Source organism: Urocitellus parryii, chromosome 3 (genome assembly GCF_045843805.1).
Source record: "Urocitellus parryii isolate mUroPar1 chromosome 3, mUroPar1.hap1, whole genome shotgun sequence".
NCBI classification, from domain to species: Eukaryota; Metazoa; Chordata; class Mammalia; order Rodentia; family Sciuridae; genus Urocitellus; species Urocitellus parryii.
In genome coordinates, this window is record NC_135533.1 from 175,315,446 (window position 1) to 175,336,783 (window position 21,338).

The 21,338-nt window shown below is 33.7% G+C and overlaps 1 protein-coding gene across 5 annotated transcripts in view; it reads right to left on the reverse strand.

Annotated features, from left to right (window-relative positions):
• Ankrd28 (ankyrin repeat domain 28) overlaps positions 1-21,338 on the reverse strand; it is a 176,469-nt gene that overhangs the window by 136,485 nt on the left and 18,646 nt on the right. For 3 of the 5 annotated variants that reach the window (XM_026388533.2, XM_026388532.2, XM_077796232.1), the window contains one exon: positions 980-1,052. The exons of the other annotated variants lie outside the window; for them this stretch is intronic. In XM_026388533.2, coding sequence (XP_026244318.1) covers positions 980-997 — 18 coding nt within the window. In that variant the 5' untranslated portion in view covers positions 998-1,052. The remainder of the gene's footprint in view (positions 1-979; positions 1,053-21,338) is intronic. 5 annotated transcript variants of the gene reach the window in all.

The window sequence follows — 21,338 nt, forward strand, 5'->3', positions numbered from 1 at the left end:
TTAGAATTTTTAATACAAATCTTGAATGTGATCATAATTACTACAATTTAATGTTCCTAATAATCTCATACTCTCCTACAATAGATGGATAAAATCTCTCCATCTTCAACATAAAAGCTTTCTAATCACCTCTTCTTAAAAACAAAAAGTTTAATACAACAAAGAATAAATTATAACAAAAACCAGTAAAGGTGATTTTCAAAAAAAAATTTTGCTTTAAGTCTATTTAATATCAAATGGTATTACTGTTTGGCAATTATAAGATTCTTAAATTTAAAGGACTACAGCTTTGTAATGATGTGAGAAACCAATTACTGGGCCATAATTCCTTCTTTCATATTCTATAAATCTTTGAATATGTTTCAATTTCAAATGAGAAACTTAACAAATGATACCCAAGCTATCAAACAAACATATGATGTCTTTACTAGTGCCCTCAGACTAACATCTCTAGAGTTTAAAACTACTTTCATAAAAATACACGGGTCATTCAGATCATCAAGGTCCTCCAATGATTACTAAATGACTGATAAAGTGTGTGCACCACGGAACATTTAACATGCGAGAGAATGAACTTTAACCTCATTGGATAACAGGATGAAAACATTTAACAACTTATTAGTTTTTCAGGACAAAATAAAACTAATCAACTAGTCATAATACCATTCATTATTTTCAGCTATTTAACATTTTATTCTCCAAGCCACAACAAAGAAATATCAGCTTTATAAACCTCCTCCACTGAAAATAGAATTTGAATTTAAAAGTTGCTATATATCAGTAAGTCTTCTACTACCACTGGGCCCACCACTACACATAAAATAAAATGTCTTCAACAAAGGATTTTGCCTGATACTAAGTATTTATTCACATATAGTTAGGTATGAGTTTACCTTGTGAGGAGGCATAAATAGCAACATACTAATGAAATACAAAGATCTGCCTGTATTACTTCAGAGACTACTAGAAAATAACCTACCATAAAAGGAATTCCCATACTATTTTCCTCTGGTAGAAGCAGTAGTTGTATTGTTTCAATTCCAATCACAGGCCTGTGGCAGAAAACAGATATCAAAAGCAAGAATATGCTGATGCTAGAAACGAAGGGCTATGTTACAAATAACTACTATCTTTTAAATACCCTGAATTTTTACATAATACTTAAAATTTACTTTGCATTTTACTAATTCAGAAATTTAGCTTTATCCTTTTATCAAGAAAGAAAATTACTATTCTGTGTAAGACTTTAAAAAAAAAGGCTTTCTCTATACATAAAACAATCTTTATTGGATTCCCAGAAGAGACTATAAAGGCGAATTTCTTAAAATTCTTAACAAATTGTCCTCAAAATTCTTAAAAACACATACACACAAAACCTATTTAAATGTATTCAATAATATATGCAACTACTTACTAATTAACAACTGTATATTTATCCATGGGATGTCAACCTAAGAAACTGCCTATGAAGTATAATAAAATATTCAATTTTTAAAGTTCTCAAAACGTAAAACATTCATTTTAGAAATACATAAATTTAATAAATCACAATATCATCTCCCACAGATAAACACTGGTAGTTTCTATGTATATTCTTTTTTAAAATTCTGGGATAATTTATTATTTAGCAACGGGCTTTTCCCCAGCTGTCTTCACTCAACAATGTGAATTTTACTCATGTCCTTAAATATTCCTTTATAACACTCTGAATGACTATTACATAAAGTTCTATTAAAAAAATTATAGCTTACTGGACTAGGATTATAGCTCAGTGGTAGAGTACTTGCCTCGCATGCATGAAGCCCTAGGTTCAGTGCCAGCACCACGTAAAAATAAACAAATAAAAATGAAGATATTATTATATATATATATTTTTAAAAAGTAATATCTTACTAAAACATGGTGGCACATGCCTGTAAGCCCAGCAACTATGGAGGCTGAGACAGGAGAATCACAAGTTTGAGGCCAGCCTCAGCACCTTAGTGAGACTCTGTCTCAAAAAAAAAAAAAAAAAAAAAAAGGCTGGGCATATAGCTCAGTGGTAAAGCACCCCTGAGTTTAATCACTACCACTCCCCTAAAAAAAGTAATAGCTTATTGTACATAACCAATTTATTTCCTAAGATTAAACATTTGGGTTGCTTAAAAAAATATATATATATATGAGGGCTTACCTAGCATGTATGAGGCACTGGGTTTGATCCTCAGCACCACATAAAAATAAAGGTATTATGTCCAAGTACAACTAAAAAATATTTAAACAAATATATAATGAATAATTTTTCTAAGAATAACATATTTTATACAATAACTATCCCAGAATAAAAGTAAATTTCATACCAGCTAATTTTAGTGAAGCTTGTTTTCTTTTTACTGGGGATTGAACTCAGGGACACTCAGCCACTGACCCACATCCCCAGCCTTATTTTGTATCTTATTTAGAGACAGGGTCTCACTGAGTTGCTTAGTGCCTTACTTTTGCTGAGACTGGCTTTGAACTCACGATCCTCCTGCCTCCACTGAGATTACAGGCATGCACCACCATGCCAGACTGAAGCTTATTTTCAAATAAATAAAATGAGGCCTTAAATAATTATGAAGCCTTAATTTTCAGGTGCAATGACCTGAAAAGAACAAATGTCAGAATTAAATTCTCTATTTAAAAATAAACAAAAAAGAGGCTTCCAATCACAGTTATTAGTCCGGAAGAACCATGAGTTTTTAATCATCTTCATCATAGTAATTATCTGCTAATGCCCTCCCATACTTTTCCAAAATAAGTAGAAACCATTCTATTCACTCTGGAGAAAGAAGGTTAGCTTTAGTTCTAAACATACTAAAATATGTTATTTCGCTTTTGTCAAAATTATTTATGAGCAAATTAAGTTTATGGAAAAAAAATCACATGAATATTATTTTTAGTATATGCTCTACAGTATGTGATACACTAGGTAATATAATTATTGCCATTTGGTGGTGGCAAATATAAAATAAATTTCCTCTCTATTTATTGCATTATTAGCAACACAAAGGCAAAATATTGCCGGAGTTCCATATTTTATACAAGAATTTCAAATGCAAAAGGGGGATTTATAGGTTTTCACAATTACATTTTAATCTTATATTAACAGTTAAGCTGAAATCCCATGGACAAATTTCTGATCAGCCTTCTTGTACAATAGCATTTACCAATAAAATTTAATTACCTCAAATATTACGGGACTCTTGACATTTATCAAACAGTATGTAAATTAATGACTTTTTCCTCTGTACTAAACTTTTTGTAAAAATTACATTTTTCTCCCTTTAACCAAAGGCAGCTAGCTAGCTTAGCATCCTACCGTCACAAATACTTATTCAACAACTGTTTGTTAATAACTACTTTTTTGCTAAGTGCAAGGATTATAACATTGAACTGGAGAAATTTCTTCTGGTTTCATGAAGCTTACACAAAATCTTCACGTCTTTGGTCCTGATTTGAAATATGGGGTAGTAAAACACCAGCCCTCCATCTATAATTTACAATGAAAAAAAATACCAAGCACACATGAAAAAAAAATAGATTAAGGAAATACAACAGTTTTTTTTCCCCCTATTATGACTTCCTTAATAGTTTTCTGTTGAAATACTGAATTATTTCAGAAGAAAAAATGTTTGGTGCCCTTCAACTAAAATATTTAAATTAAAAAAGTATGCAGATAATCTTCTCACACAAAATTATCACAAAGCAAAGTATGCCTCACTCCTCAGTAATTTATATAATTACTGCCAAAGAAAATGTCAAGAGGCTAGGATCACAAATTAATTCAAACTGGGATTAAAGTTGTACATAATAGATTTATCACAGAATTAAACATATCCTAAGGCTGTAAAAGCCCAGACTTTCTCAGAGTGAGCATTCAAAGCAAGGAGGGGTTGTATCTCATTCACATCAGTATACACCAGCTCTATGATTTTGCTTAAACATGTGACAAGTGACAAACATTTTCTCATGAATGAACATTTCACATACTAATGATTCTACCTTCTTGGCAAAAGTACTATTTTTTTTGTTTTGTTTTGTTTTTTTGTCCCAACTAGAAACAAGATTCTTGTAGGTTATAAACTAATATCATCAGTTTCACACAGTCCAAACTAATACAAAATATTTATAACATAAATTCCCAGAAAGTAGGTACCACTACTTACTCCCATTAAAAGCCCATCCAATCTACTCAGGAAGATGTAAATGTAAAACTATAAAGCAGTGTAATAAGTACCTTCATAGAAGTCCCATGTATACATGTCTGTAAGAAGGAGAAATACATACATGCATACAATTATATTAGAAATCATGAGATATACTAGTCAACAAATGATATCAGGAAATTGGTAAGCAACTGAAAAAAAATTCCTTTCAACAGAATTCCTTTGCCAAGTGATCACTAAACTGACATTTACATACTTAAAAAATATAATAAAAGTACCAGGAAAGTACTGACTGATTTCAACCTAAGATGGGAAACATGGCAGGGATGTTCTTCTCTCTTACCGCTCATAGAAGATCTAGAACTGTAATACAGCAATAATAAGAAATAAAAGACCAATAATTTAGAAAGTAAAGTATAAAACTGTAAACAACATGAGAGTCTCTGTAGAAAATTCCATGGAATCTACATAAAAGTTCCTACAGGTAAATACATAAATTTAGCAAACTTATAGGTTATAATTTTTATTTCTATATACTATTAATGAACTAGAAATAAAAATTTAAAGTATCACTTGTAATAATGATACTATTCACAATAACACCAAAAAAACAAAAACAAAACAACAAAAGACTTAACCTGGACATACTATGGTGTTTAACAAAATGTGTTCAAAATCTTTATGTTAAAAACTACAAAATAGAGGCCTGGGGATGTGGCTCAAGCGGTAGCGTGCTCGCCTGGCATGCGTGCGGCCCGGGTTCGATCCTCAGCACCATGTACAAACAAAGATGTTGTGTCTGCCAAATACTAAAAAATAAATATTAAAATTCTCTCTTTCTCTCCCTCTCTCTAAAACAAAACAAAACAAAACAAACAAACAAAAAACTACAAAATAGAGACTGGGGGGTATAACTTAGTGAAACAGCACCTTTGCTTAGCATGCTTGAGGTCCTGGGTTTAACCCCACCAATGGAAAAAAAAAAAAAACAATAACAAACACCAAAAAACTATAAAATATTGGTGAAAGAGATCAAAGAAAAAAAGAGATCAAAGAAAATGTGTTTAAATATGATACTCATGAATGGGAGGACTCAATATTCTTAAAATGTCAATTTTTTCCTCATTTAATCCATACATGAAATGCAATCCCACTCAAAATCCCAGTGGGCTTCTTGGGGAAGAAATCATTAAAAGTTATTCAAAAATTCACACTGGGGCTGGAGATATAACTCAGCTGATAGAGTGCCTGCCTCACATGCACAATGCCTTGGGTTCAATCCCAAGCACCACCAAAAACAAAACAAAACACTGAATGGAAAAGGACCTCAAAGAGCCCAAAACAAATTAAAAAAAAAAAAAAGTTTGGGGTGGGGGTGCTGGGGTTGTGGCTCAGTGGTACAGAGCTTGCCTAGCATGTGTGAATTGAAAGTTCCTAGCACCACACATAAATGAATGAATAAAATAAAGATCCATCAACATCTTAAAAAATAAATAAATAAGCTAGGCACATAGTGGCACTGTAAGTCCAGTGACTCAGGAGGCTGATACAGAAGAACCACAAGTTCAAGACCAGCCTCAGCTATTTAAAAAGACCCTATCTGAATATAAAAAGGACTGGGGAGGCTAGGCATGGTGGTACACACATGAAATCCCAGTGACCTAAGAAGCTGAAGCAAAAGGATTGCAAGTTTGAGGTCAACCTGGGCAACACAGCAATACCCTGTATCTAAACAACAACAACAACAACAAAAAAAACCAGCTGGGGTTTAAGTTCGATGGTAGAACAACCCTGGATTCAATCCCCAGTAGTGCAAAAATGAAAAAAGATAAATAAAGCTGGAGGATTCACATTACCAGAAAGATATAGCAATCAAGACACTGTGATTACTAGAGGACAGATAGATCTATAGAACCATACAAATGCAACCAATAGATTTTTGACAAAAAGTACAATAATTTAAAAAAAAAATGAATACTTTTTCCAACAAATGAACAACACATTTAGAAAATAAGAATAACAGAGATGTTTGCTTACATAGTTGTATAAATTCTAGGTATCAACAAATTATACTTAGTTGGGTATATTAAGGGGAATCAGATAACTCAGGGATAATGTGGACGGAAGTGAAGGAGAACAATTTTATATTCATAACCTTCCTATTCCTTTGTAATTATATGATTGTGAAAATTGACTCTTTTAGGGGACGGGGTACTGAGGATTGAACCCAGGCACACTTAACCATTGAGCTACGCCCCCATCCCTTTTTACTTTTTATTTTGAGACAGGGTATTACTAAATTGTTGAGGCTGGCCTCGAACTTGGGATCCTCCCGTTTCAACCTCCCAAGTTGCTAGGATTACAGGTACATGCCACCTTGTCCAGCTAAAATTTAATCTTAAAAGTTATACAGATGAGTCAGATGCATATCAATAGTAAGATTACTTAGAACACTGTTTCACATGCATAAGGCATAAAGCCCTGGGTTTGATTCTCAGCATGCATGCACACATCCTCCATCCCTCAAGAAAACTTTTGAGTAGATCTATGCTAACAAACCTTTGAAAGGTATGTGACACAAGGAAAATAAAAATGCGAACTGGGTTAGCTTTAAAATATTCCCCAAATGTTGATAATTGCTGAAGCTGGGTAATCAATTCATAGGAACTCATTAGTGTTTTTTCTGTATAACCAAATTTTTAAGAATTATATTAAAAGGCCAGATGTGGTGGTGCATGCCTATAGTTAGAGTTACATGGGAAGCTGAGGCAGGAAGACCACTTCAGTGAAGGAATTCAAGGCCAGTCTAGGCAACATAGTGAGACCCTGAATGAGAGAGAGAGAGAGAAAGAGAGAGAGAGAGAGACACACACACACACACACACACACACACACACACACACACACACAGAGGGAGGGAGGGAGAGGGAGGAGTGAGGGGAGAAAGAATTATATTAAAAATTAAAGTAAGAAAGTCAGTTATTTATGATAAAATACAATTATTCTACTCACAGATAACACTATTTTATAAAGAGGATCCCCTTCCCTGACAAAAAGAAATGTTAAAGCACTGCGGTCCAAAATTTATTCACTATATTTTATAGCACTGCATGTATCAGCCAATTGAAATACTCTAAGAGATGTGATAAATCTAAATCAGGATTTCTCAGTATTAGCACTATCAATATTTTAGGACATACTTTGTCATGGAGTTTTGTCCCACACATTGTAAGGTATTTAGCAGAATCTATGGATACTACCTACAAGGTATAACTCATTCCAATATGGTAGCCAGAAATGTCTCTAGATACTGACAAAAAGGCTACCAGTGAACAATACTGCCCCCTGTTGAGAAACACTAAACTAAATTAATGATTTCTTAGAATAATAAGTCATACTATAAAAAGCAAAAAAAAAAAAAAGGAAAAAAAACAATAGTTATGTTCCTCAAAATTTCAAATATACAATCTGTATATGACAGACAAGTCATATCCTATTTGAATCAAATGTATGATATGTCAAGATCATTGTATTGTCTTGAACAACTAATAAAAAAATAAATTTTAAAAAAGAACCTAAGCAACTTAGCAAGACGCTGTCTCAAAATAAAAATATTAAAAATGACAAAAAAAAATCTCAAATATAACTTGAATAAAACGACATCAGTCTAGCTAGCAAAAGACAAGGTATTTTCTCTATCTTAATATCAGTACAAAACTCAAATTGTTTAAGATTTACCTTTTTAAAAAGTGTAAATATATACATTACTTTTAAACACAATATACTAAGCAAAGTAAGCTTTTAATGACTCAAGAAAATGAACAATACATCCATTTACATTCAGTTCACTCTAAAAAAGTGGGAGTGACATCACAAAATATGGCAGAGTAGGGACTCTAGGACTCCATCCCTCCAAGGCAAGGAATAAATTGGCAAAAACTATCAGAATCAACATTTTCACATATTAGAGTCTAATCAAAATCTTACAAAAAATAACAGAACGCCTAGTGAAAAAAGAAACTGCTGCAAGTTCTGTGGCATTTTATTTACCTACTTACTACTCCAAAACTTCTCTAAATGGCTGCAGCCATGATAATAGCATCTCACATTGGTGCAGTTGTTGGTTCCAGAGATACCAACGTGGACCTTATGCTCAAAGATCTGTGGTTGGTTTTTGAACTATATAGGGAACTGGCTCAAGGACTTATAGTTCCATAAGCCTTAGATATTCTTAAAACTGAAGCAGCTTCCCGAATGGTATTTATTCAAAGTATTAAAGGGAAATGTTTAGCTATGGCCACATGTGGTAAGATATAACATTTGGGGTAAGAAACAGATCTAAAAACCTGGAAAGGAAGGGGATAGGATAGAAGATAAATACTTAAGGGAATAAAGGCTCTGGAAACACTCTATATATATCAAAATCTAGAAGGCACAAACATGCCTAGGGCTAGACACGTGCCCAGAAAATAGCCAAAAAGACCCCCCAATTTTTATTTATTTATTTTTAACTTCTGGGGGAACTTTCAATTCTGTATAAGGCAGAGCTAGAAGTCGTTTGGCTGAGCACTGAATGCCCTAACACAGAAGCATTCCACAAAGACCAGGGGAGGTTTTGGTTGTTTTTTGACTCAGGTATTTAAGAAAATCTCTGTCAAAACTGTCAACTCAGAGAAAGGAACAGAGAATTCAGTTATTACATGCAATAAAGAATATAGACTGCCAAAACCAAAAAAAGTTTAGGAGTCATTAAAAAAACCCTTAAGCAATAATAATAATCCCTGGGGAAGGGGGGAGAATTGGATTTCCAGCTATATTATAATATTCAAAATGTCCCAGTTTCCAACAGGAAAATTTAAGGCATGCAATAAACACAAACGTAGATCCTGCTCAAAGGTGTGTGTGTGTGTTTGGGGGGGGGTATGATTAATAGAAACTGTCCCTGAAGAAAGCAATAAATACTGGATGTATTAGACAAAGACTTTAAATCAACTGTCTTAAATATGCTCAAAGAACTAAAGGAAATGCTGGACAAAGAACTAAAATGAACCAGAAAAATGTCTCTCCAAATATAGAATATCAATATCAATAAACAGAAATTATAAAAAGGAGCCAAATAAAAATTCTGGAGCTAAAAAGTATAATTAGAGTGAGAATAAAAAAGCCAGTTATTTGAAAAGATCTACAAAACTGACAAAACCTTTTGCTAGACTAACCAAGAAAAAGGGGAAGAGATTCAAATTACCAAAATTAGAAACAAAAGTGGGCATAATCATTACTATCCATCTTAAGGGGAAAAAAGTTACTACCGTTAGGGTAGTACTATATATCCATCTACATGAAGTGGACAAACTTCTAGAAACACATAAGCTACTAAACCTGACACTGAATAGAAAACCTGAACAGACCCACAACAACAACAAGAGATCAAGTAAGTAATCAAAAGCCTCCCTATAAAGAACAGTCTAGGACCAGAGGGCTTCACTGATGATGTTTACTAAAAATTTACCAAAAATTAACCTCAAGTCTTCTGAAAATAGAAGAATGACTTTCTTCAATGAACAGAGCTGGAACAAATGGACAGCCACATTCTTTGAGGCCAGCATTATTATCCTGATACCACTGCTAGAAAAAAATATTAAAAAAAAAAACACTGACCAGAATCCTTTATGAATAGATATAAAAACATCTGCAAAATACTAGCAAATCAAATTCAGCAGCATAAAAAAGAGAATTATAAATCATGACCAAATGGAATTTATCACAAGAATGCAAGGTGGTTCACATTTAAAAAAAAAACACAATACTATATAATATTCATAGAATGGAATGAAAAAGCACACAATAATTCCAATAATGTAGAGAAAAAGCTTCTGACAAAATACGATGTCATAATAAAACACTCAACAAACTTAAAGTAGAAAGAAACTTCCTTAACACAATAAAGAACATTTATAAACAAAACAAAAAGACCTACAGCTAATACCACACCTAAAGGTAGGAAACTCAATGACTTTTTCCCACCAAAGATCAGTTACAAGATAAGGATGTACACTTTTACCACTTCTATGTAACACTGTGCTATAAATTCTAGCCAGTTAACTATGTAAAAAAATGAAATAAAATCCATTCAAATTGGAAAGGAAGCAGTAAAACTACAAAACAAAACAAAAACAGTCCTCTAGTTGCAAGTATGACCTTACATATAATCTTAGAATAAAAAACCATCAGAACTAATGAATGAATTTAGCAAATTTGTAGTCTATATGGTCAATTCACAAAATCTATTCCTTCCATACACCACCAATGAACAATCCTAAATTAAGAAATTAATTCCAATTAAAATGGAGAAAACACACCATCTGTTGTTAGCTAGTCTAATGTCATTTTATTAATACAGCAGAGTTAACTCACTGGTAAAAAGCTATTCCTGAAAAAGAGAGCAGGATGCAAAATGGGCTAGTGTCCACAACAATAGTGACACACTACTGGTGAGAACATCAAGTGATACAACCTCTGTGGAGGGCAACAGCAACTACTAACAAAATCATACACACCCCAATGAAAAAGATCTCTAAGATTTATCAACTGGGGGTTAAGAAAGTACACAAAAATCAAGTAAGCCATCCTGTGTGTTAAAAGGGTGAGAAAAGAAAGAAGAAATTTGCTTCACTGGAAATCTGCATCACCAATACCCCTTCTACGGTCTGCAAAAAGGCAGATACCCGGAACCACATTTCCCAGAATCTCTTTTCTTGAATGATTCAAGGATAGTCAATAAGGGACACGCATGCAAGAGAAAATGAAAGCAGATTATTACTGTCTGATGATAACTGTAAGTAAACGCATATGAAGAGAACTGGCATTAGGTTTGTTAAATGAGAATCATTTGCTTTTTCCATACTCAATAACGTACAATGTCAATTTTCTAAATTAAATCTATAATCTCAATGGAATACCAACCAGTTAAGCTCAAAAGGAGTTCTCAAAGCACTGTGATTTTTTTTCTTCTTCTAATTTTATATATAAAAGCACAGGGTAAAGAGTCAGTTTGGGAGAACACAAAAACATATATAGGAAGGAAATTCCAGGTTAGTCCAAAAAAAACAAACCCCCAATTAGGAAAAGGAACTGCAAATTTTTTAGAAGGAAAAAAATTGAATATTTTAAAGACCTTAACAGGTTTATTACATGAGAAGTTTGGGAGGGACCACAAAAGATTGATAAATATAATTACATTAAGATCAAAACGTTCTAAAAGAAACCTCTAACAAAATAAAAAGTCTAGCCATACGTGAAGATGTATAGCAAAACCAACAAGATTCATAGTAGACAAATAGATACAGATATATGCTTATGACTACATTGTAAAGAAAAAAAATGAGCAACTGGCAAAAAATCAAACTGGTCAAAATATATGAAAATACATCAAACCTCAATAGGATTACAGGAAAAGGGAGTTATACTAAGATACCACTTCACATACACCACATGGCAAATGTAAAGTAAAAATTCACAGCAAGTTTGAGAGCAAAGAGGAATTAATATAATTGCTTCTAGCCAATATAACTGATAAAACCACCTTGAAGAAAATCATAATTTCATAGTAAAGGTGAACATGTATATTCCCTATGAACAAGAAACTAATTCATTTATCAATCTTAGAAATGTTGCACACAAAAAGATATACAAGAATTTCTACCAGAGCACTATTTTTTACTTTTTTTTTTTTGGTGGTGGTGCTAGGGATTGAACCCAGGGCCTTGTGCATGAGAGGCAAGCACTCTACCAACTCAGCTATATCCCCAGCCCCAGAGCACTATTTTTTAATAGCTCAAAACTGGACATTACCTAACTACAGTGTTCTAGAGGAATAAACTATGGTTTATGTGTATGAATACATAGCAATTTTATTATCTTAACATGGATGAATTTTAAAAGCAGTGTTGCTTGCAAGAGATACACAAGCTATACCATTTATTTAAAATTTTAGAGAACAAAAATGATAGCACACATTGTTTATTACATTGTTTATGAATATGTAAATACAGCATGAATGAAAAAGCTTCAATGATACAAGACACTTTAAGGCGGCTATCTAGAAGAAAAATGGGAATATGGCTCTAGTGATATATATATATATATATATAAAGCAAATATGTTAAAGTATTGACATCTTTAACATCTATAAACATCGCCTGTTTATTCCAGGTGATACTTAGGTTTTATTGAATTGTATTTTATTTATGTATCTGAACATTTTAATTTAAAACATTTTTCAAGAACATTCTGATTAGCTTGAGTATAGAAGATTGAACTGAAATGCAATAAGACTGGAGAAAAGCAGACGGCTCAGAGAACCAACTTCAGCATTAATTGAAGTACAAAATGAAAGCAGCATGAATGGCTATCAAAGTGGGAAGGAGATCAATATTACATATACATATGAATTAAGACTAGAAAGTTCCTCAGTTACGTGAGCATGGTATATCTGAATCATTTCTGTCTTTAAAATCTTATAGTCAACATTTTTCAAAAGAAAATATACAAATGGCCACTGGGTATATGAAAAAAATGCTAAAAACCACTAACTATCAGGGAAAGGAAAATAAAACCCATAAACTATCACTTTACACCTGTCTTTATGGCTACTGCCAAAAGACAAAGAAAGGTAATGTTGGTGAGGATGTGGACAAAGGGGAATCCTTATACACTGTTGGTTGGAACCTGAGTGAGTATAGCCATTAGGGAAAACAATACAGAGGTTCCTCAAAAAATTAAAAATAAGGGCTGGGGCTATAGCTCAGCGGTAGAGTGCTTGCCTAGCACATGTGAGGCCCTGGGTTCGATCCTCAGCACCACATATAAATGAATAAATAGAATAAAGGTATTTAAAATTTTTTTTAATTAAAAAATAGAACTGTTATATGATCCAGCAAGTCTACTATAGTGTACATATATACAAAAGAACTTGAATCAATATGTCAAAGAAAGATCTGCAGCCTCATATTCACTGTAGCATTATTTACAAAGCCAAAATGTGGAATTGACTTAGGTGCCTGTGAACAAATGGATGATTAAAAATTATAGTATAAGATGAGTGCCCCTATCATAAATACTTGGGACTGGAAGTGTTTTTGGATTTTAGATTTTTTTGGATTTTGGAATATCTGCATATATATACATAATGAGATTCTTGGGGATGAGACCAGGTTCTAAACACAAAATGCATGTATGTTTCACATAAATGGGAAATGGAGTGCAAAGGGAAAGGAGGGCTGAGATATTGGTCAAAGGACACAAAATTTCAGTTAGGAAGTATAATTTCAAGAGATCTACTACACTGTGTTTACCACAGTTACCGATATATTATATCTGAAAACTGCTGAGAGTAGCTTTTAAGTGTTCTCATAACATACACACACCCCAAAGTATGAAAGGCATTATGTATGTTAACTAGTTCAATCTAGACAGCCAATAATGTATACATATTTTTAAAAATCATTTTGTATATCATCAGTATGTACAACATCTATTTGTCCATTAATAAATAAAAAATCTACATTACATAGTTGAAATACTCTGCAGATATACTAAAGTAAAAAAAAAAAGTCAAAAAGTCCCCAATATTGGTTTGATTTTTGTTTTCTCAAAACATTCAGGTTCAATTATATCAACTTAGGAGTTAAGTGAAATTAGGAAGCCATTCTACAAAAACATTTAGTAAAAAATCAAAGCCTAACGAACCTCTATCCAGAAACTCTGCAATACTAATTATTAAACCTGATTCACAGCATTATCATGTCTGTATTACTAATACAATGGACCAAAGGGCATGTCCTTGTCACTTTCACTGTCTGTGTTATCATATGAAAGCTGGAAGCTCACAAGGTCTAAAATTAATCTCTATAATCATCACCTGAAAATAACTCTATAGATACTACAGCACCTCAAAATTTGGTCTCAACAGAGAACTGAGATAGATTACAGGTAAAAAATATTGCAAATTCCAAAAACATATGCAGAATATTAAATAATAAATCAACTCGTTTTAATAAACAACAATATTCTTCTGTATTTCAGAACTTTAAAATTTCAGGGAAACCAATGTGATGCTTAATTATGCCTTGGAAGAAGTAGTCTATGACACAGCTAAACTAGAATAAATTCTTCCATACACTGAACTGAAATCACTTCCTGTGGTTTTCATCCATTAGTTTCTAGTTTTATATACGATAAAAGTCCATTCTGCTTCCCTGTGAAAGACCTCGAAGTATCTGAAGCAGCCATGATGCCTGTACTTCCATTCCTTTGCCTAGGCTAATATTCCCAGCTTTATGTTCCTAATTGTTCTAACCATACAATAGAACATGATTTCAACCATATCTCCTATCTAATTCAGAGGTCAAAATAGAGGCATCCTTGTCACTTTCCTGACACCAACCTCTACATTTCTTTTTACCATATGCTACTGGTAACAAGATGTGATCTCATCCCCAACAATATGCTACTGAAATTAGTTTGGGGATAGGAGGACAGGATCTTACCGTTTCCCTCTTCAATTTTCCCTTGTCAAATTTCCATGAAAACTTGGTTTATTAAAATTAATTCTCTTCATTCCTTAATCTGCCATCCAAAATTTTCAGTATCTTAGTCAATACTGCTGTTCACCTGTATTTCTAGTTTTCTTCCTTCCAAGAGTATGGAAGAAATACAGTTCCTTACCCATCCAACACTAAGGCTGGGTGTGGCCACATAATTTGATTTGATCAGTTAAATGTGAGTTGAAGTGATCAGGCCTTTGAGAGTGGGATATTCCATTTTTCAGGGTCCCTTTCTCCTGCTACAATGTTCCAGAAGATAAAAACTCCAGTCTCAGTTTGTGTATGAATACAACAAAAAGCAGAACACCTTGTCAACCTGACTGTGAACTGTAAAGAAACCATTTTTGTTTTTAAGCCACTGAGATTTGTTATTTACTACAGCAAAATCTAGCCCATCCTGGCTAACATGCTATCCTTCCCATATCTGCCATGTGCAAATCTGATGAACATTCCTTACACCTAATGCAATCCATGAGTGTGGCACACACGTACATACGTGCGACACACACACACACGCTCAGAGGTTAGGCTGTTTTGATTTGTTCTTAATGAATTCAAGTTAGGTTTTCTTAAATTTCTTTTTTTAGTTGTAGATGGACAAAATGCCTTTATTTCACTTATTTATTTTTATGTGGTGCTGAGGATTGAATCTACTGACTCACATGTGCTAGGCAAGTACTCTACCACTAAGCCACAATCCCAGCCCCTCAAGTTAATGTTTAATGATTAGAACTTCACTTCTCTTAGAAACAATTTATTCTAGAGTCTCACCTTAAGCCACATCAAGCTTCATAATCTACTTTCTTCCCTTTCTGAAAAACAGAATAATCCTTCCCTTCTGTACTGTTCAGCACCTGTTTCCCTAACTCAACAGTGTCCACAAACTTTAAAAGTGATTTAAAAACTTCAAATTCTTACAACCATAGGATATATAATTCTTTAAAATCAAGAACAAACAGTTGCTGGGACTGGGGTTGTGGCTCAGTGGTAGAGCGCTTGCCCAGTACGTGTAAGGCACTGGGTTCGATCTTTAGCACCACATAAAAAAGAAATAAAATGAAGGTATTGTGTCCATCTACAACTAAAAATGTATTTAAAAAAAAAAAAAGAACACTTGCTAAACTTAGTCACTCCTCTAGATTTCATTTTCCTCATTCTGCTACCTCTCACTAGTCTGCTTTAACCCAGAGGCAGACCTTATATGAACATAGTTAGAGAGAAATCCTTTATTTCAGAGGTAATATACATGTTACAGTCAGTGGGCTAGTCTCTCTGTTCTCTGCTATGCACTCACTGCTGAAAATAATCTACTCCAAAAACATTTACCAAGTACTTACTATCTATTAGGCAACTGCTTGGTCTAGGACATAATCTACCCTCAAGAACCTTAACAATTAAAAATGCCAAGTAAATACCAGAGAGAGGATAAAAGGGACAACAATAGAGGTTATGACTGTCCTATTAAGTTTAAATAATATAGTGCCTAAGAACATAAACCCTAAAATCAGACAGTCCTGGATTTAGGTCCTGGTCTCAATTTCCTCATCTGAAAAATCACATTAAATTAAAAAAGGGCAAAGGATTATTAAAGCACTAATCAGTCAACAAAACTAATGGACTTAGCTATTTTAATGCTATTATTATCCTGAAAGAAGTGTCCAATAATTCAAACAATTTAAGTATGACCAAATTTTTATTTTATAAATATTATGTTTTAAATTCAACAGCAAGAACAAATTAGTTCTGACAGTTCATAATCAGGTTGACAAAGGGTGGACCTAAAATGCAGAAAATCACTTTTAAAAGACTGTTTTACTAATCAATGGCTCAGGGAAACAGAAAGGATGAGAGATGGAAGGATGTCTAATATAGTAAGACAGGATCAACAGAACTTAATGGTCAACAATATGGGAGAATAAGAGAAAAAGAAGAGTTAAAGAATGACTTCTAGCTTTACAACTTATGGAACTGGGCAAATGAGAGGACAACTAATTCAAGGTGAAAAAAACAAGGGCCACGCAGTTTTCAGAAAGAAGCAAAAAATGGGCTGGGTTGTGGCTCAGTGGTAGAGCACTCGCCTAGCACGCATGATGTACTGGGTTTAGTCCTCAGCACCACATAAAAATAAAGATATTGTACCCACCTAAACTAAGATAAATCAATAAATAATTTTTTAAAAAAGAAGCAAAAAACTCAATTTGTGGCGTGTAAAATTTGAATACTATATGGAACATAAGAGATGTCTCTAGAAAACAGGAATATCCAGGATCTTAGTGTAAGAATTAAGTTAAATTAAGATTTAAAATAAAAAACATGAATTGTAAAATGAGAGGACTAAAATTAGAAATCAAATACAAACAAAGTATACTTAATAGGTATTTTGAATATGATAAAGGTTATTTTGAATGGCAAAAATATTCTGCATACATAAATGAATCATAGTAAGTAAGGCAGTGCTTAAAAATTCTCATCCTCCAAGTACACCACAAAGAATAAGTTTCTTTTGTCTTTTTTGATACTGGGGATTAAACCCAGGGGTGCTTAACCAGTCAGCCACAACCCCAGCTTCTTTTACTTTTTTCAGACAGGATCTTACCAAGTTGCTTAGGGCCTTGCTAAGTGCTGAGGCTAGCTTTGAACCTGTAATCCTTCTACCTCAGCCTCCAGAGCCTCTGGGATTATAGGTGTGTGCCACTGCACCTGGCAAGAATAAGTTTCTTAAAATTCTTCTGTGTGGTTTGCAAAAAACTTCTCAACCTTGATAATTTAAAGGGGGAAATCCACAGATAAAAAGCCTGGAATCTGTTAATACACACCCAGTATAATTCAAGTTTCAATAAAATAAGAAAAAAATTACCAAAAAATGTTTAGTCTTTGGTTCTGACTAAAAACTGCAGAAATTTATGTAATTTATACCTCCTCAGGCCTCAGTTTTCTTATCAAAGATTTGAAATTGATAATTAAAATTTATTTCCATTGTATCATCTACCTTTAATGACTATACATTTTATGTAGTTATGTCAATTTCAGTATCCTTATCTCTTAAACAAATATCTTAACCCCAAAACCAAATACTAACAATTACCTTCGAAAGCAAACAGGAAACAGAAATATCAAAGGCATGCAGTATCAAGGACTAGAACTGTATCTGTGCTTAGGTCTTTATCTGAGAAAGCAAAAAACAAAACCCAAATAAACGGTATTGTAAATCTAGAAACTAAGCATTAAGTTCTCATTGCAACTTGACCATCTTTAACACTTTGTAAATAAAAACTCCACAGATTTCCAGATAACATGAAAAAATTTCAAAATATATTTTTCATGGTAAATTTTTGATAAACAATTTCAAAGTTAATAACCATCTAATAGCACCTCCTATTTAATTTCTTATTTAGTTAACACTAACAGATGGGGCAGGGCAGGGGGAGGAGTCTAAATTAGGAAGTAAAATTATTTCTCTGCAGACATAATGAAGGAGGGAAGATAATATTGACAAGGATAAAAGAAACTAAAACAGTGTACGAATAAAATGGCATGGCCATTCATGCACACCTTGCAGTAAGGTGGCTCCTCAAAATATTAAACACAGAATTACCACAGGATCCAGACAATTCCACTCTGAATACACACCTGTTATAGTCTGGGTTTGAATTAAGTGTCCCCCAAAGGATAAAGGCTTGGTCCCTAGGGTGGAACTGTTGAGAGATGGGGCCTTACTGGGAGGTCCTTAAATGACTGGGGATGTAACATTGGAAGGAAGTTCTTGTGGAACTCCCTGGTGGGATAATAAATATTTTTTGTTTGATGATTAATTTTAGGAAGAGCTATTTTGGCTTGGTTTTGTTTTTGCGGTACTGGGGATTGAGCCCAGGAGTGCTCTAGAACTGAGCTATATACCCCCAGCTCCCTCTTTAAAAATTTTTTTATTTTTTTAATTTTGAGATTAGATCTCCTTAAGTTGCTGAGGCTGATCTCAAACTTGTGATTCTTCTGACTCAGCTTCCCAAATCACTGGGATTACAAGTGTGTCACCACTCCCAGCAAGTATTTTTTAAACCTAAGGTAAAATAATATTCTAATGGGTTTCATCTCTGTGTGTGTGTCTGTGTCTGTCTGTCTCTCTCTCTCTCTCACCCCCCCCCAAAAAAACCCCCAAGACATGTGCCCCTAAAAAATCTCATGTCATTGTTCAGATAGGATAAGAATGTAATCATAAATCATTTTATCTCAAAGAAAGTAGAGAGCAAAAGAAAGAAAAATTAATGTGGAATTTAAAAAAACACATCTACTCAAATGTTTCAAAAAGTACACACGGCGATTAGAAAAAAAAAAAATTAGGCATATTCTTAAAGCAAGAACTTACCTGAATTTAACTAGTAAAAAATATTCAAGTACAAATATCAATGTTAATTATTAATAATTTGTGCTAGCACTTGAAAAAACAATGTAATTAACTGAAAATTTTTAAAATTGTCTTTTTCTACTATTCTAGTTCTTAACCTCCATGAACTTTCCATAGATCACAGTATTACATATGAAAACTATATTTACAGAATCAGCTTATCAAAATATTAATATCTTGGTAGAATCATTGTCATTCTTTAAGTTTTTAACCCAACTGTTGACCAATTCTCCCTATTTTCTCTGGATCTTCCAACAACTTTGTGCTGCAACATTCTTATTCAATGACTTCACAGATGATTCTCGAAGATCTATCTAAACACATACCAAACTTAACCTTTGGAAAGTGTAATAAGGCCAGTGATTCTGACTAATTTTATACAGATAAAGAATCATCTGTGGAAAGTCTCTTTTCCTCCAACTCATTTCCAGTAACATTCTCCTAAATGTTGCCTGAAAATTATTCCACAACACCTACCAATAATTCATTTTATTTTCAGGGTTTTTAGAAACCGAAAAAACTACTAGTTCTTTTTCTTTAAGGTTAGACTAAAGTTGTAATGTACCAATAATTAAAACACTCCAATGTGTCACCTTTTATTTAACATGAAATCTCTTACCTTCAAGAAGTTGTTAAATATTATCTTGTTTCTCTAAGACTGCCATAAGATAATGCTTTCTCCCATAATCATTTGCCTATTTTGACCACTGTGAATACAGGGTATGAAAAACAGACTACCAGGCAGTTTTGTGCCACTGCCTTGATCTCAATCAAGATATTCACAGTAAACACCACTACTTTTATACCATTAGTGTAATGTAAAAGGCTCATATTGCATTGTTATTATTATGAGTACAGTTTTTACCTTAGAGAATAATAGACCAGGGTCCATGGACCACACTTTGAAAAACAATGGTTTACATATACAAACAAGTCTCTAAGAAATAAAAATTGGGTATAAACTACTGGTCCTAACTTCTATAACACCTTAAACTTACTTCTAATTACTCAGGTAGCTATTTGTTTCCAAAGGGGAGGGGGTGGGAATCCATTGAAATCCAAAGTGTAAAGAATTAACCAGTGCCAAAGACCTGGCCCTTGTTACTACCTCTGGGAGGTAACACTTAAGCCCTTAGAAAATTCTGTTTGATAAAAAGCGTCTTTGCTTACCTGGCCATGTTGATCTACATGCCAGAGTGTCTAATAGTATGAGTTATGGTGGATGTTTAGGCCATGGCTTATCAGCCTGATCTTGGGAGGGTATGGAGATTAGCCATGTGGTGGCTGGCTATACCTGTGTGACTGATCCCCCAATAAAAACTCTAAACACCAAAGCTCAGGTAAATGTCCCCTGTTGGCAGCACTCCATGTGTTATCATACATTTACTGCTAGGAAAAGTATGCATGATCCACAGGACTTCACTGGGAGAGGACAACGGGAATTTTGTGTCTGGAACTGTTCTGGACCCCTGCCCTATGCACTTTAGTCACTGCTGGTTTAATGTGTACCATTTTAATGTAATAAGCCACACCATGAATTGAACTGTTTTGCTGAGTTCTATAAGTCCTTCTGGCAAATTACTGAATGGTCCTGAGGACCCTCCCAAACTGTACAGTTAGTCACAAACTCCTCAGTACATAAAAGCCAATCCACCACTTACAAATTTCTCTACATAAAACATTCAGTTTTGTCCAAGGTTAAAAACTGGTGTGTGGGTGTAAGTCCATGAGCACATGCATAGAGTATTTATGGATTCAGACTGCACTGCCAAATTCTGTATTAACTAGTAGCCCTTTCTCTAAAGCAGCTCGTTTTAGATCAGGGTTTCTCAATCTTGGCAATACTGACATTTCAGACTAGATGATTCTCTGCTGTGGGGGACTGCCCTGGTCACAGCAAGATTTTAGCAATATCCCTGGCTTCTATTCCAAAAGAGACCAGTAACATCTTTCCCTTCTTTCTCCCCAGCTGTAACAAGTGAAAATGTTTCCAGACACTGCCAAAAACACCTGAAGAGCAACCCTCCAACATTGGGAACTGATGTTTTTGAGGAAAATCATCTAGGAAGTCTGACTTTGCCTTTTTATTTTAACAACAAAAGAACAAACTCATTTTTAGCTCCATCTTCCCAACTTTCCTAAATT